Here is a 15,020-nt window from a genome sequence, read left to right as displayed (position 1 = left end):
ATCTTTCATATTTTTTTCATGAATAAACAGAAGAATACCTTGATTTAACCATCCAAAGGCTGAATGCATAAAATGATAGAGCACCGCAAGTCAGAAAAGCTACAGAATTCACAGTGGAAAAAAGAGCATAATGAAATTCAGCATAAACTCAGCACATTTCCTTAAGCTGCTGCTGCGTTTCTGGTTTGTTTCAGATAAGTGCAACTGTTGTCCACAGCACCAGGGCATAGAAATGAGGCTCGATAGCTTTTGAAGGCAACTTACTCCTACTTGTCAGCAAAACTCCATAAATTTAAAACCTGCATCGTTGCAGCAAGTGTGAAGGGAGCTCAGGGGTCCACTAGCAGAGCCATTTGCTTGGCTGATGATGCACCTTGAGCTGGGTTTAGGCAAACCTCTCACCTACAGTGCTGTTCCACTCTGTTAGGGTGCGACAGCCACGTGGGAGAGCTACAAAGCCATGCCTGTATCTTTTTCCCCAAACCCCCCATGATCTGTGTGGGAAAACACATTTCTTTTCACATTGTCTGCATTTAGTATATGTATCTAAAACCAGCACTCTCATGTGTTATTATTATTAAAAGATACATGGTTCAGTGTTACTACACACTCACTCATTGTTTTCAATTTACTGAATGTGATTCTTTGTAAAGATCTCTCTGCCCTTGCGAAGGATGGGGAAACGCCCATAAATACGTGGGGGGTTCTTATAAAAGCCACCAGTGCCAATGCCACAGAGTGTAAGCAGTGGTGAGGGGAGCACCTCTGCAGATCCTCCATGTTCCCTTTTTACTTCTGCCCCCTCCCCTCTTGCAGCAAGTGGAGGTGAGCCCTCAGTTAGTAAATCAGGCACGCTTGGGGTTGTGCCAAAAACCGAAGGAGGACAGGACAAGATAGGGGAGTAAAATCTCTTTAAGCAGCCACAAGGTATTTGAGCAGCCAGACCAATGAAACATCACAGTGGAAACCAGTCTTGGGAAGCCATGCCAGGGGATCCTTATTTTTTTCAAGAAGATGGGCATCACAAGTCTGTCTTCCTCCTCTGTGAGCAAGCGTTTGCAGCACAGCTCTGCAGCACCTTCTAAGTTGATGGTGCTACAGCACCAACATTTGCACTTGTGGAAGGAGCACTGACTGCCATATAAATCAGGATAGAGCAAAGAAAAAATTTCTGCTTGGAGGGCTTGAATGCGCACAGTCCAGTAAATTAAAACTACACAGTTCATTTTATGATGTCTCAAACAAATAACTGAGGGAATTAATACAACATAATCCTGCTGTGGGTAGTTGAGTAGTGCAGCTAGTATTTTTCTTCTTTGTGAAAATCAAAGTTAAAGGTTAGTGGTTGCAGACCAAAGTGATATACTTTTTTTTTTCTTTTCAGAACTTGAGAATTTCCTGCTTATGGACAAGTAGCATATTCACTAGTTCTAGAAAGCTAATCAACTCCCTTCCTTTACAAACATGTGGTAGCTAACCCAGAGTACAGGAAAGAGAAACATGTTTGATTGCACTGTTCAGACTTCATGTTTTGCAAACAGGGTACCAAACACATGGAAAAATAGATTAGTTCTATGTAGGTTATCTCTTCTCCACAAGATTAAATAACAGTGTTATTAAGAATAAAAGTTGCTGCCATACATAACATTAAAAAGAAATCAGTATGTAATATATTCAGAATCTAAGGCTGAGTGAAACCTGTTCATTTTGACATGTAGCAGAATGATTTATGGACATAACTACCCACGCAACTCAGAAGTACAGCTTTTAGATCATCAGGACATAGTTTCTGTTAATAAGAGGAATCTCAAGAGGATCATAAAGCCCAAATTAGGAGACTACATGGGAAAAGAAGGCTAAGTCCTATGTAAGACACATGTTCTTCACTTCTGAGGAAGGAAAATCATCAGACCCAAAGAGCAGAGTGAGAGAAAAAAGATTCTGTGATTACACTTACATTACTATTGAAGAGGAAATAGTCTTTAATATTGTGTGCACTCTTCAATTGCCTTTTTGTTGCTTAAGACAAAATACAAAAAACACCTTCCACCACAACCACTCAGATATTCTTTTCAGTGCCTCTTTGAACCGTCTGCCTTTTTACTGAATCGACATGAGTAGGATATAGTTGTGCTTTTGTGTACATATGTTCCTGCTAAACTTACCCTAAGAGAAAGGGTACAGTTGTGTGAAAAAAACCCCAAAACATTAACCTCCTGCCACTCGGAAAATCTGAAACTCAAGTCTTGCCATGAAAAATAATGTTTTAAATATATTAGCAACCAGGCAGATTTTTAGAAGTGCCTTAGAGAATATTCTCGTTGTGTGTTATGAAGGAAAATATCAAATTATCTCCATATGCAATCCGTAGTCAGGTTTTTTGCAGGCATTACAGCTTCTCTGGGGTATAGTCTTTCAAACGTTAAATAAGAAACGCTGATATCCTCTTCTTTTGTCAGAAAACTCCCTATACTTTCTTAACAGCAGTAAATTGTGAACAAGTGAGTTTGATTTGGATCCCAGTGAAATACCTAACAAATGATGTCTGTAATCCCGAATGCTATCTTTGCTGCAGAAAGGTGAGCTCCCTCAATGCTTGCTTTCAGTGTGATGTGTGAGTGCTGCACAGCCTCCCTGGGCTTTCTCTGCATCTTCTTTATCTGTGCAGACCAGGGGAAGGCATCATTTCCATCTCACTTACACCTTCTTGATAGGCTCTCTGAAGAAATGAGACATTTCTCTTTGCCCTCTGCCCTCTGCAGTCAGTGTGAGCATGGGGATCTGGCATCAAAAGTACATCCAGTAGTTTAACTGGTTTAACTGTGTGTACAGCCATCTCCCATCTGCACTGTCTTCATAGCCACCATAAGACCCCCTGTACAGTTGGAGGTCTGTAACTGAGCCTGCGTATGAATGGGAATTAAGTCTACTCCAGTCAATGACTGCACAGCTCGGAGTAGCGATTACTTCATTCTTGGAGAGTGTGAAAATCCCATGGAGCCATGAGAAACACTGCATTGTTCAACTGGCCGCTCTGTGCATGAACAACAGAGGTTGTTTCACAATGTCAGGTTTAACAGTTAAATAAGTTCATTAAAAAAAAATTACAGTCTAGCATATGTGGCATAAGAGACCACCGACAAATTCTGACAGTCACACCCACAACAATACATTATATTTCTGCCTAAGTATGTCCTTTGCACCTTTTGTGAGCTAAGCCTTTTTTTTTTCTTTAGCTATTTGCAAAGCGGTAATAAATACTCAGGCTCAGAAAAGAAGTATTTCTCATGCCTGCTACTTAATTACAATTTATAGACTCAAGACTAGATTGGTCTAAGATACATTTTTCAAGTATTCTCTTCTTGTTTATAGTACGACAGTAGTACCTTATTGCACATTGTTTCTGAAGGACTCTCTTCTACAAGTGTGAGAAATTATTTTGTTCAGGGCACTTGACAGCTTTGAACCCTGGCAAAATGACTTTCCCCTTCCGATACAGATCATCCTGCAAACCTTTGTTCATCCTCTGCACCAAAAGCTTCTCGTAGAGCAGTGGGTGGTAGGCCCCTAAGGTACAAGCTGCATCGTAGTAGAGTTCATGGTAGTGACATAGGTCGGTCTGTCGGACAGAAGGGATGTATTCGTACACGTGCACTTCGTTACACATGGACATCATGATGAGGATACCTGGAGAAGAAAATGAAAACAAAAGTGAATGCCAGATTTCTGCTTTCTTACAGAAGTTTCCCTACAGTCACCCAATCTGTTTTTCTTTCTTGCTTTCCTGTGGTGTTGCATACCTGAAGTATTACTTCTGTAAAATTAAGTGGAATGGTAGTTCCTTTTATTAGAGCAGCTTTCACTTGTCCCTGAGACATAAAGATTGCGATCCCTGTAGAGTCAATGGGGTAGGACAACAATCATAAGGAAAGAGTAAAAAGCCTATAAAGGGCTTGCATACCCCCATCAGCCTCCTTGAGTGAGAAGACTGCTCTCTCCCCCCTCCCCCCATTTACCCTATCCTGTCCACAAAACATCCCATTCAAGAATCAGGGACCTAATGCAGCTGCATGCTAATTTTTTTAGAGTCAGCTGATAACTTTTCTTGGTTTCCTTGTATATTATCAATTCTTGAAGCTATTTAGCAAGACAGACCAGGTCTTTACATTCACTTGCAGAATACAGAACACACACGTACACAGAACAGCTGTCTGGTGTTTTTAAGGAGCTCTTCTTGGTACTTCTACCACTTCCACAGCTAAACTCAGACCTGCCATGTACAGGAGATATAAAAAAATTCCAGGTATGCCCATCCTATCCTCCTCTGTGCTTTTGGATATCTGTGTCTTGCAAATATTTACATACATACTAATCTTCAAGGCTATGAAGAATCTGAGTGATTTCCCTTTCCTTTTTTGTATACCATGGCAAGGGGAAACAAGAATAGGAAGATGGGCCCGTATCACCCATGTTTCCTCCCTTGACAACTTTGGGATGGTTCATTCAGATTGTTGTCAATATTAGGGTATCAACACACTCCTTGAAACATCTCCACCTTATTACAAAGTTGGTCTTTCTTAGTCTAGAATTGAACCAATTCGACTTTCCATCCACTTGCCTCTCTCTAGGCAGGAAGACATTACCGAGAATGCAGTCTAAATACATCCAGAAGGACATACCACTATATGGTAGCACAAAAGCTCACAGCTTCTAAGAATTTTGTAAAGAGTCTCATGGAGAGAGGCTGAAGAAGGTTAATTCCTTCTTAGAGCAGCACTGTCATGGGTAAAAGCCCCTGACCACCTCCTACTCAGTAAGGAGCAATCCATAAAGTGCCAACCCATTTTTGCCCGCCGTATGTCAAAGGCAGACTATCAGCAGCACTGTCAATAGCAGCTAAGAAAGGCCATATGGAAATTAATTTCCTGTTTAAAGCCAAATAAAGGTTCGCTTTGACCTTAGGCGCAGTCCTAAGATGCTGTTACTCTCCTTATCCCATGCTCAAGATCAAAACTAGAACAGGACAGATTCAGAAGGAAGATAGGTGGGCTTATGCAAACTTTGTTTTTCTATGGCACAATTGTAAATCCATACTAACAAAAGGTCTTTATAGCTTTGAAATGAGGGAAAACTTGCTATTGTGGCCACGTATTTTAAAAGGGACTGATACCAGATATTGATCAACAGCACTGTCTAAACTGCAATACTTTCATATCAATCACAGCTTCTCGGATCCTTTTCTGTTTCCCATAGCCATGTGAAAGGATAATGACGAAGTAAGCATTGGACACCATTTTATTTAAGGTTTCACTTAAAAACCAAAAATACATAGAAAATGTATTGAAGCACTTGTTGCATTACTGGTATCCCTGTCTGTTGAATATGACTGTCAACTCCCAGAGGAGACAGCTGTACTAATTCTGCTCACTTTGCACTTACAAATGAGAACTGATGTAATTGTTGTTTTTTTCTGTACAATAGCTTTGGAATCATAAAGTATCAAAGGTGTTTTGGGTAATTCTCACAAGTGACATGAATTAACAAAAAATATTATTTTAGTTTGTTAATTAAGCAAAGCCATTTTCTGAAGTTTAGTTTGCAGTTTGGGAACACAAGAGATTTCAATGGCTTGCTAATGAAAAGAACCTTATGTTCTCCCTGCTGTGTATCATTAGATTATCAAAATGATTTTTTCCCTGCCTGATGTGTGAAGTAACTGAAAAACAATTACTTCTGTGATTAAATCTTCTTTTATCATAAATGAAAGGTTCTGAAAATGTTTCAGATTGTTGTACAGCTTTATACGCTACAGCATCTATGGTCTCAGAAAAGCTAAGCAGATCAATTTCAAAGGAAAAGTCCACAAATTTAAATGAACTTTAGTCTTCAGCAGGAAGAAACATGGATTCATGGCAAAAAATATTTAATCCCTATTTGAGCAAAAAGTACAAGCTGCTTAAACTGTGTTTCCTTGCCTCCAAGCTGTTACAGAGATGTTCTGAATCGCAGCCTGCCTAGCAACTATGTCTAGAATTGTTTGTTTGTTTGTTGTTTCAGTTTTACAAATGCTTTCGTCAGCTTTTCCACTGCCAACCTCCTTCCTCCAATGATGGAGAGCCCACCTGCCACTCCAAGGTAACCGTTATCCAGCTGAATCAGAGGACAGACGGTGAAAATGCGTGCAATAACGAACCACGTCCAGAAACAGACAGTAAAATGACTTCTCTCCTGCACCCAGAGCCAAGCCTGGAGCCAGTTTCAAAAGCTGTACCACCAATGTCTTAGGAAAATTGGCTTTGAGGGAAAGTACAAGCCTTAACCAGAGTGTGTTTCATTTCACTGCCACATTACCCAGCTAACCTTAAAATAAATAAAGGAAGTTGCCATTTGTGGGATAGGAGAACTGCCAAGAACAAAAATTGGGTCTCTCTTATCATTTCCTTAATAACACTAAAGATGGCCACATCACTGTAGGTATGGTTCAGTAATGACAACATTTTAAGCAATATCATTGACTTCCCTGTAAATTAGTTAATGGGGCACTTAGAAGTGGTAGCACTTTAGTTCTTAGTGATCTGTGGATCAATGTCCTCCAGAATCAATCTAAAAGGCACACTGGGCTATCTCGTTTAGCTCCTTGCCTTTCCTGCCTTGTTCCATCCAGTCTATGTCTTGGGATTTCATATTAGGTTGCTCATAAATAACCATAATTTCTGACAGGCTGTTCAAGTTTTTGTTCATTTTGGACAATGATGTTTTGAGGGAGGAAAGACAGTGACTCGACACGCTAGCTTCTGAGTGGTAACAGCCAACTTACAGCACATCTTTGCGTCTAGGGTCAACAAACTGAAATATGAGCTAAGACACGTAGAGATTACCACATACAGAGGTGTCCCTGGGCTACAGAGGCTTATCTGTCCTGGTGGAAATGGAAGTACTCCTGAGACTTCCAGATCTGGTGCACATGTCAAATGCCCAAACTGTTTTTCTGGGGAAAAACAGTGGTCAGTGCCAGACTTTCTCTCTTTTAGCATCTCTAACACCACAGACCTCCAGCCAAAGAGACCAACGGTGCAGTACAACCAGGACTCCCATCCCAGCCACCTATGGGCGAGATGCCAGGGCATGCAGGATTACACAGTCAGTCTACATGAACCCAAGGAAGTAGGTCCCTCCACTTAACTGCACAGCCCCCAGATTCTCCCTTGGAATGATCTGCTCATGCTGTTTTGTTCAAAAATAGAAGGTGGGATAGCACTATACTAAAGATGGAAGGGAGGGAAGGCAAACAAAAAAAAAAAAAAAGAAAAAGAAAAAAGCTTTTTTTAGAAAAGAAGCTGTTTTCTTCATATGAATAGAATCCTCACTAAAATAGGGAATAAATGGGTTCAGTTCTGTCCCATGCCTTAGATGATGTGAACCCCCCTCCACAGGGGACAGCCCCAGTGTTGTAGAGCTGTTACTGAAATCTAAGCTCACAAAAACCATGAATCAACTGTCTTTAAAAGAACAGCAGCAGTTTAAACCATGAGGACATTTACACCAGTCCATGTACTAGGATATATTCGGTTTGTATTCTCTTTACTTTCTAATGCCATGGCTGCCTTGTTTCCCGTAAGTCCCTAAAACAGGGCTGCCAACAGAGCTCCCCGGGCTATGGGTCTCGCATTCCAGCCCATGTTTTTTAGTACCACTCTAACTCAGAGTGGTTTCTCTCTTTGCTTGGTGATAACGACATTGCAGTGAGTTACTGACATCTGTATCCAGCAAGTATAAGTGTGCCAAGCTGTCTATATTTTCATCTACCTCACAACTCAGTTTCCCCATCTTCCCTTCTCTCCCCCAGTTACCTTCAGTGATCTTATAATTTTTTTGAAATTACTAATAGCTTTTTGGCACTTACATGATCCCCCAAATATTTTTTATATTACGTTTAAACTTTCATGTTTTGGATGTAATCACAAAGATAAAGAAGAGGTATGCACCTGACTGCTTGCTGACTTGACCTTCCTTCTGTTAACCTGTTTTGCTTGCGAAGTCCTACCTCGCTTCTCATTTGTTATCCCATTTGTTATCTTTACACATCTCTTTCTGTATTATCGCTTCCTAGGTTTCTTTTCTGTGGCTGAATCTCTTTGCATTTCATCCCACATGTGTATATTCCTATATTGCCCACAGAGTACATGCCTATCTACTTATTTCTTTTGTCTGTGTACTTTTCACATCACTGCCTGATTCAGTATCATCTGCAAGTTTGTTTCATACCTCGGCACTCCTCTACGATCATCAGCATCAGTATGAATGAAACCCAAATTGTTTGATAGCCTCTAGGGTGAAGAATTTCCATATCATACACTTCAATATCTGTCTTTGCTCACAGTCCTTAAGTTAGTTTTCAGTCAATGCACAATTACTACATACAAAACAGCACAGACTGGCTTCCATACAACCTAAGGAGACATTAATGAGCATGATGAGATAATCGTTGTCCCAACACCTTATAGACTGGACAGAATTAATCTCACCGAGACATTCATGCCCATCTCCGACCTAGCTGGTCTAAAGCACTCTTTAAAGACAATGCAGGAGACAGGCATTTGTAGGGCTCAATTCACCTGACTTATTTTAGATATCTACTTTAGGATGGGATGAATTGTTCCCTGTAAGTGTTGTTCCCCTCCAGTGACTAGGCAGAAACTGAAAATAGAGTCTGCTATCAAGTACCTTCTCCTCCACTTTTCTAGGTCAGAAGCTTTTGGAGCTTTGTGAAAAAATAATGTAATTGGCTTTTCCAGGAGCACTGTGAGAAAAAATGAAAACAAGGTGTGATTCATCTGACCAAATGCACCCACGGGTGCAGTTACCCACACCAGAGATAGGCTCCTTTGCTGTCAGTAGAAGAAAGTGGGCACTTTTAGGAAGCAGCACATGTCTACTCATCCCAGAGCAGACATTTAAAAATGGATCATACAAGTCATGTCCCAGAAGTTCCCGCTTCTTTCTATTGACTGTAGGGGAAGCCTGAGTAGCAGCACGGAACCTGTACTGCACGAGTTCCACCTGCGCTCCAGTAGGGGATGAAAATGTCACATGTAGAGGGGAACAGAGGTCTCACAGCCATATTTAAGAGGTGCCTATTTTTGCTCTAGTAAGTCTGAGGCTGATTAACACAAATACAGACCTGCACCAGAGACATCTAAAGCTAGGTGGCATGAGTCCTGCTCTCTGACTGACCTAGCCATGGACCATGAACAGGTCAATTTTATGTGCAAGGATTAAGCTGAGAGGAGAAGGCTTTTTTTACAGACATAAGGATTAAGATATGGGAATAGGAACGAAAGCAGAGAATTACAAAGTATTTAGGGAAGACCAGAGGACATGCACAACTTAACTTAAGAAAAAGTAAAACCTGAAAGGGAAAGGCTATAGGCTATCATCTATAGCATGTAAATATCAAAAAAGAGTGAAGTACTCCTTAGAATGAATGCTGAGAGAAGTCCATGGGGCAAAATGCAAAGTCTGCTTTTCATCAGTGGGCCCTAAAAAAGCTCAGTAAAAAACTAGATTAAGTAGATTAATCTAGTAGTAGCAGTATTTCTATCATGCCTAGGGGATTTGGTCAAGAACCTGTTAAGCTCCAGTACAAACCAGCAGAAATATTGCCAGTCTGAGTGAAGATGTTGACATGAGATCTGTGGAGGGGGCTGGAGGGAATTGCGTGGGCAGTTTAGAGTCCCCTCAGAGCAGGGACAACTTTGAAGTTAGATCAGGTTGCTTGGGGTCCTGTCCAGCCCAGTATTGAGTATCTCCAAGGATGGAAATGGAGCTGTTGAATTTTTTCAGAAGTTTACTGAAGCATGCAAAAATAATATTGTAGGCATGACTCTCAAAACAGCAAGCAGGTGTGAAAATGACTATCAACCTGGTCTCTTCCAGATCTGATGCTTAAGCTTTAAAACGTTTAGATCTTAAATATCCAATCTAAATTTCATAGTAAGGAAGAAGTCAGGGTATATCTGGCATGACTTTAGCTTTGGCAAACACGATTGGTTCAACCATACATTCAAAATCACAACTGAAGCTATTTCTATATAGGCTACTCTAATCTAATTCTAATACCCTTGCTGGATTTTCAAAAGTCCCATTTGAATTACAACCGTGAAAATAAAAAAATGCAAAATAATTCTGCCTGTGTGGAGAAAAGTTGTTTTATATGTTTTATCATTCAAAGGTGTGCTTTACAAATGTTTTATAGTTGAATGACAATGTTCCTGATAACCATATTGGACAAAAAAAAAAAAAAAAAAAAAAGGATTGTGAGCATAGAATATTCTTTTTAAAATATTTTAAAATGTATTATTCCAAAGAAATGATGTGGCTGTCAGAGAAACAGTCTACCTGCAAGTTTGTTACAACAGTACAAAGTTAGATTCTAATAAAGTATTATGTATTTCAAAATATTATATATTAGTATTTCAAAATCCTCACAAAGATGTGCTACTTTTTTTTTCCTATTTGGCAGATATCTATGGTGTCAGGAAGTGTTGGGTATAGTTTAAACGTAGTCCAACTGGCACAAATAAACTCCTGAGCTTTTACAATCTGTGCTGAAAACATTTAAACCAGAATTAAATTAAGATTAAATTCCTTGCACAGAGAGTTTATTCAAATGAACATATACTATGGATTCTAATCAAAAGGAGAAAATGTTTTTCAGTTTGTTCTTGGCAATTTTAATGACTCAAGAGGTTTTGAATTGCCAACATGCATCTTTTGTACAGTACAATTAGGCTTTGTGGTTAGCACACTAATTTAAAAAGAATGTCCTCTAGTTTACAAGTAAATAAAATATAGTTTAATATACCTGAATACAACAGATGCTGTACAAAGGCATCTAGAATAATAAGTGTAATTGAACATTCAGCAAGAACTCAGCATCATTTTAACAAAATGTAAGAGATGCTGAAAACATTTAAAAACACATAATCTGATTATTATACTCATGTGTCTCATTTCACACACACCACAAATTTAGTTACAGGAAAGAATTTAGCTAGACACACCAGTAAGTTTATGTTTGATAACATGTGCACTTGAAAGCATTACAAATAAACATAAAGCATTTAGTTCTCTATACGTTAGTCTACTTCTATAGTCTCTGTTTGTCCTCTCTTGATTGGATTTCAGGTACCACAGGAAAATTTGTCACTCCTTGAAACTGGGCCAAATGTGCCTCCATTATTCTTTGGAACATACAGTAATAATAGGTCTGGCTTTTTAAAATACTATGTTTCTAAAAAAGGGTTCTTTTACCTCTGTTTAGTTCATGAACTATTACAAATACTAACCACAAGAAAACACTACCTAAATTTACAGAAAACCAAATATTTATTAAGGAATTTAATTGTCACCAAATGGCCTTGTGCCTAGCTAAATAAGTTGTGCAATATTTGTCACCTGTGATGTATAGATACTCGCACTGTATAGTAGACCTAGAAAATGACATATTTATCACTTAATGCTGAATGCAAAAAACCATACATTAATCACAATAATATATTCTGTAATGTGAGCATAGACTGGAAATGCTGACCAGTAATATAATTTTAAATGTATTATTCAAATTTGGGTGATTCACTAGAATAGTAAAGATTTTTTGATGTGATTTGGGCTGCTGTGAGAGGAGAGTTTGCTCTTTTATCTCTGTATTTCAGGAAGTAGAAGATGCTCAAATTTCAGAGTGCTTTTTATTATAATAATAAGAATTTAGAGCTTATGTATTTGGAGGTATTATTTATTTGTGTGATAATACTTGAACAAAACTGAGCTGGAAAGAGTAAGCACTATTCTGTTCCTTCACCAACTGCTGGCAAACAGCTGAGTAAGTAACAGTAACAAAAGCAACTCAATATGTTGAATTGTTTCTTTCAGTTCATGCAAGTATATTTTTTCTAAGCAGAGCTGGAGATCAGCTGCATTCTTCTATTCAACATGCTCTCTGAAGCCATTTTACATTTCTTAGTCATACAATGATCTGCTAATGTTGCAGTGTAATGATAGTCTTTCTTGTACTATTGTCTCGATGCGTGCAAATGAAGATTAAGATAATGTTATCAGCTATTAATGACGCGTAACTGTTAAATCTATAATGTCAACTGTAAAGCCTCAAACAAGCCTTTCTTTTTCCCAACAATAAAGTAATCTGGGTTTAGTTATCATTTTGTGTTCAGTGGTTCATATGTTACACTAAAAGCTACAACACATAGCAAAGACTACCACCTACACAGACAACCTAAAATGTAAAACTCTACACAGACCATGTTTTGATTTGGGAGTAAAAAAATAATACCACAGTCAGAGCTTTCAACTAGGTTTTTAAAAAGACAAAAGCTGCTGGGTATATAAGGTTATATAAATGCGAATTTCAAGTAAAATCACCTCTGAAGAGGTAAGCTAGCAAAGGGTACTGACGGACTATGGTAAGTAGAAATTCATAGCAAATCCAGTTAGTAAACAACAGACAGGAGCAAAATCTTCATAGGGAAGCCTGTATGTAATTAGACATTATTAAAAAGCCCCCAAACTTTCTGAATGCTAATGTACCATCCCATCCAATGCACACAGAATGCTGCTCTTGAGAAACTCAAGGAAGCAGTTTTAGTCTTGGTCTTCAGATAACAAACACATAAGGTCAGAACTAAGTTGTTTACATAAGCTACCAAGGAGGGTATAGGAACAGTTTTCTTACAGCAGAATGGTAAAAATAGAGACTGACGATTTATATACCATCAGCCTCAATTAAAAACTGAGCTTTGATATGTTCAGAAAGAGGGAAGGAAGACTGAGTTCATATTTCACAGAGAAAAATGTGGGGAGTGAACAGGTAACACTTACTTCTGCTGCCAAAAGATAGGGCAAATCCTTCCCTAATAACAGTCACATCAATTTAGGATTTGCCAGTGGAGTTGAAATCCTAGATTTGGTGGTTGGATGCTTACATTTCTTCTGAGAAAAATGGAGTAGATCGAAGTCCAAGACGAGATGTAAACATATCAATACTCATTTAACAAACCCAATTTTCAGCCAAATGTGAACCAACAAATTTAACTGCAAAAAGCCACCATGGCAATTGCCTAATGCTAATGCAAGATGATGAGAATAGTGTGCAGAGTTTTGTTTAAAAGCATGAAGGTGGCAGCTGCAAAAATGATGCAAAAATGATGCAAAAATATGCAAGAATGGGCTCTCAAAGCTCATCTAAGGATTAGATTAGGGAGACAAAGAGTAAATAAATTATAATAAGAAGTGACATCAGCTAAACTATGACATGCCACATAAGGCAAAGTTACAAGCCAGGGAAAGTCCACATCAGTGTCTCAGTAAACAAGCCAAAAAAGACTCACAGATTAAAATAAAAGGTTTATTTTACCCTGGTGAACTTCTCCCCACAAAAAAAAAAAAAAAACAACAAAACAACAGTCTCTGTGTTTTCTTGGTCATTATTTATAGCCTTTGAGCTAGAAAATACCACACTAAAGGGTGACTTGTCTGTGTCAAGTTAATCCTTCCTAGACATGGTATAGCCCAGGAAGTAATATCTAACAAACAGGCCGCAATTTGACAGGCAATGAGTTCAGCCTACTTTCAACTATGTCCTGAACTTACACCCATCACTAGGTTGGATAGAAAACAATGTTAAAGTAATAACAAATTTAGTGGAAGAGACTGTGGTCAACTGCGGGTCTGCATGTAGCGTTGTTACGGTGCAGCCTGGCACCGGTGACAGATGGGCTGCCGTGAGCTGACACCCTGTTTAGAAGAAAACCGAAGACAGGAACATCTACAGGTTAGAACCTGATGTAGAGGGACTGAGAAACTCTGTTCTTGGAGGAAGCTGATCCGTGTTGGGTAATACTCATCTCACCTGGTTTTAGACCTCCATAGTGCGTGTTGTATGTTACCATTTCGGAAGTGGCTGGAAGCAGTGACATATTTAAAAGGCTTAAAACAGTAAGTGAACGTACACAAAATGTGGTATTACTAAAGCATTCTAGACTTGTGCCTTATTTTGTACGTAACCTGTAGAGCACAACCAATCCTGCTCTGTGCCACACTCCTCTCCCCATCCTCTCCTCTCCCCTCCTCTTCAGCTGGGACATGGACCATCCTTCCCTCACCGCAGCCACCAGCTATTGCAGTGCTATTGCCTCTCCTCAGCAACATGCCGGCTCAGAGCTAATGTACATAGGGTTTGGGGGAACCAGTGGCTCCAGGAAGGAGTTATGCCAAGACAGGGCATCCCATACCCCAGAGGAAGCACAAAAAATGTTCTTCTTCCTAGCCCCCACGCAGTGGGGAAACCAGGGGAAAAAGATCCTACCTCCTCTCTCTCTCATTCCCCTAAAGCATGCAAGAGACTACCTCTTCCTCACAAATGACCCACTGGCCCCTTTTCCAAGAGACTTAGTAATATTGTGACTTAAGTACTTTAATACAGCTATTAACAATGTTAAAAGATTCCCCTGACACCAATCACTGCTGAAGGATGGTGACTCACTGCTGCAGAAGAATACCGTGAGAACACATTCCACCAAGCATCCTTCCTTCGGGAAGACTCACGTTTCTTATAAATAGTGCTAAGCGGCAGAAATAGGTACAATTGTCAGGTGAAAAATGTAATTACTGAAGAAACACTCTAAGACCACCCTCAAACGTTCCTGACATTCCTGAAAGGAAATAGTCTGATGTTTCCATGTTTCAATTTATACATTTGTCCAATTTTGTAAACTGGGGCTAAAGAGGGTTAAGAAGCTTTAAACAAAAGTGCTTCACTTGATCCAGAACCATTTTTTTTTTTTTTACCTTTTCCATGTTACTGGCAGCAACAGCGATGTGAAGAACTGCTGCTCTTCCTCCACAAGTAACCGCAGCTCAAAGAAGGCTGCCTGACTTTCTGCCAGTGTAAATACGGACAAACCAGATCCTTGCACAGTCTGTATTTGTTCTAATTGCAGAGCATT

At 39.4% G+C, this 15,020-nt stretch overlaps 2 protein-coding genes across 3 annotated transcripts in view; one reads left to right on the top strand and one right to left on the bottom strand.

Annotated features, from left to right (window-relative positions):
• The window catches only part of LOC309600996 (pinopsin-like), a gene marked incomplete at both ends in the record, with an annotated part of 86,016 nt that extends 79,731 nt beyond the window's left edge, over positions 1–6,285 (top strand). The window contains one exon of the mRNA XM_082333737.1: positions 6,058–6,285. Within this exon, the coding sequence (XP_082189863.1) occupies positions 6,058–6,285 (228 nt within the window). The remainder of the gene's footprint in view (positions 1–6,057) is intronic.
• Positions 3,419–15,020, bottom strand: part of ST6GAL2 (ST6 beta-galactoside alpha-2,6-sialyltransferase 2) — a gene marked incomplete at both ends in the record, with an annotated part of 49,612 nt that continues 38,010 nt past the window's right edge. For both annotated transcript variants that reach the window (XM_082333717.1, XM_082333716.1), the window contains one exon: positions 3,419–3,687. In XM_082333717.1, the coding sequence (XP_082189843.1) occupies positions 3,419–3,687 (269 nt within the window). The remainder of the gene's footprint in view (positions 3,688–15,020) is intronic.

This window comes from Platalea leucorodia (assembly GCF_965183815.1).
Source record: "Platalea leucorodia genome assembly, chromosome: 2".
Lineage (NCBI taxonomy): Eukaryota > Metazoa > Chordata > Aves > Pelecaniformes > Threskiornithidae > Platalea > Platalea leucorodia.
Note: the sequence above shows the minus strand (reverse complement) of the source record. Positions and strands in the feature narration are given on the sequence as shown.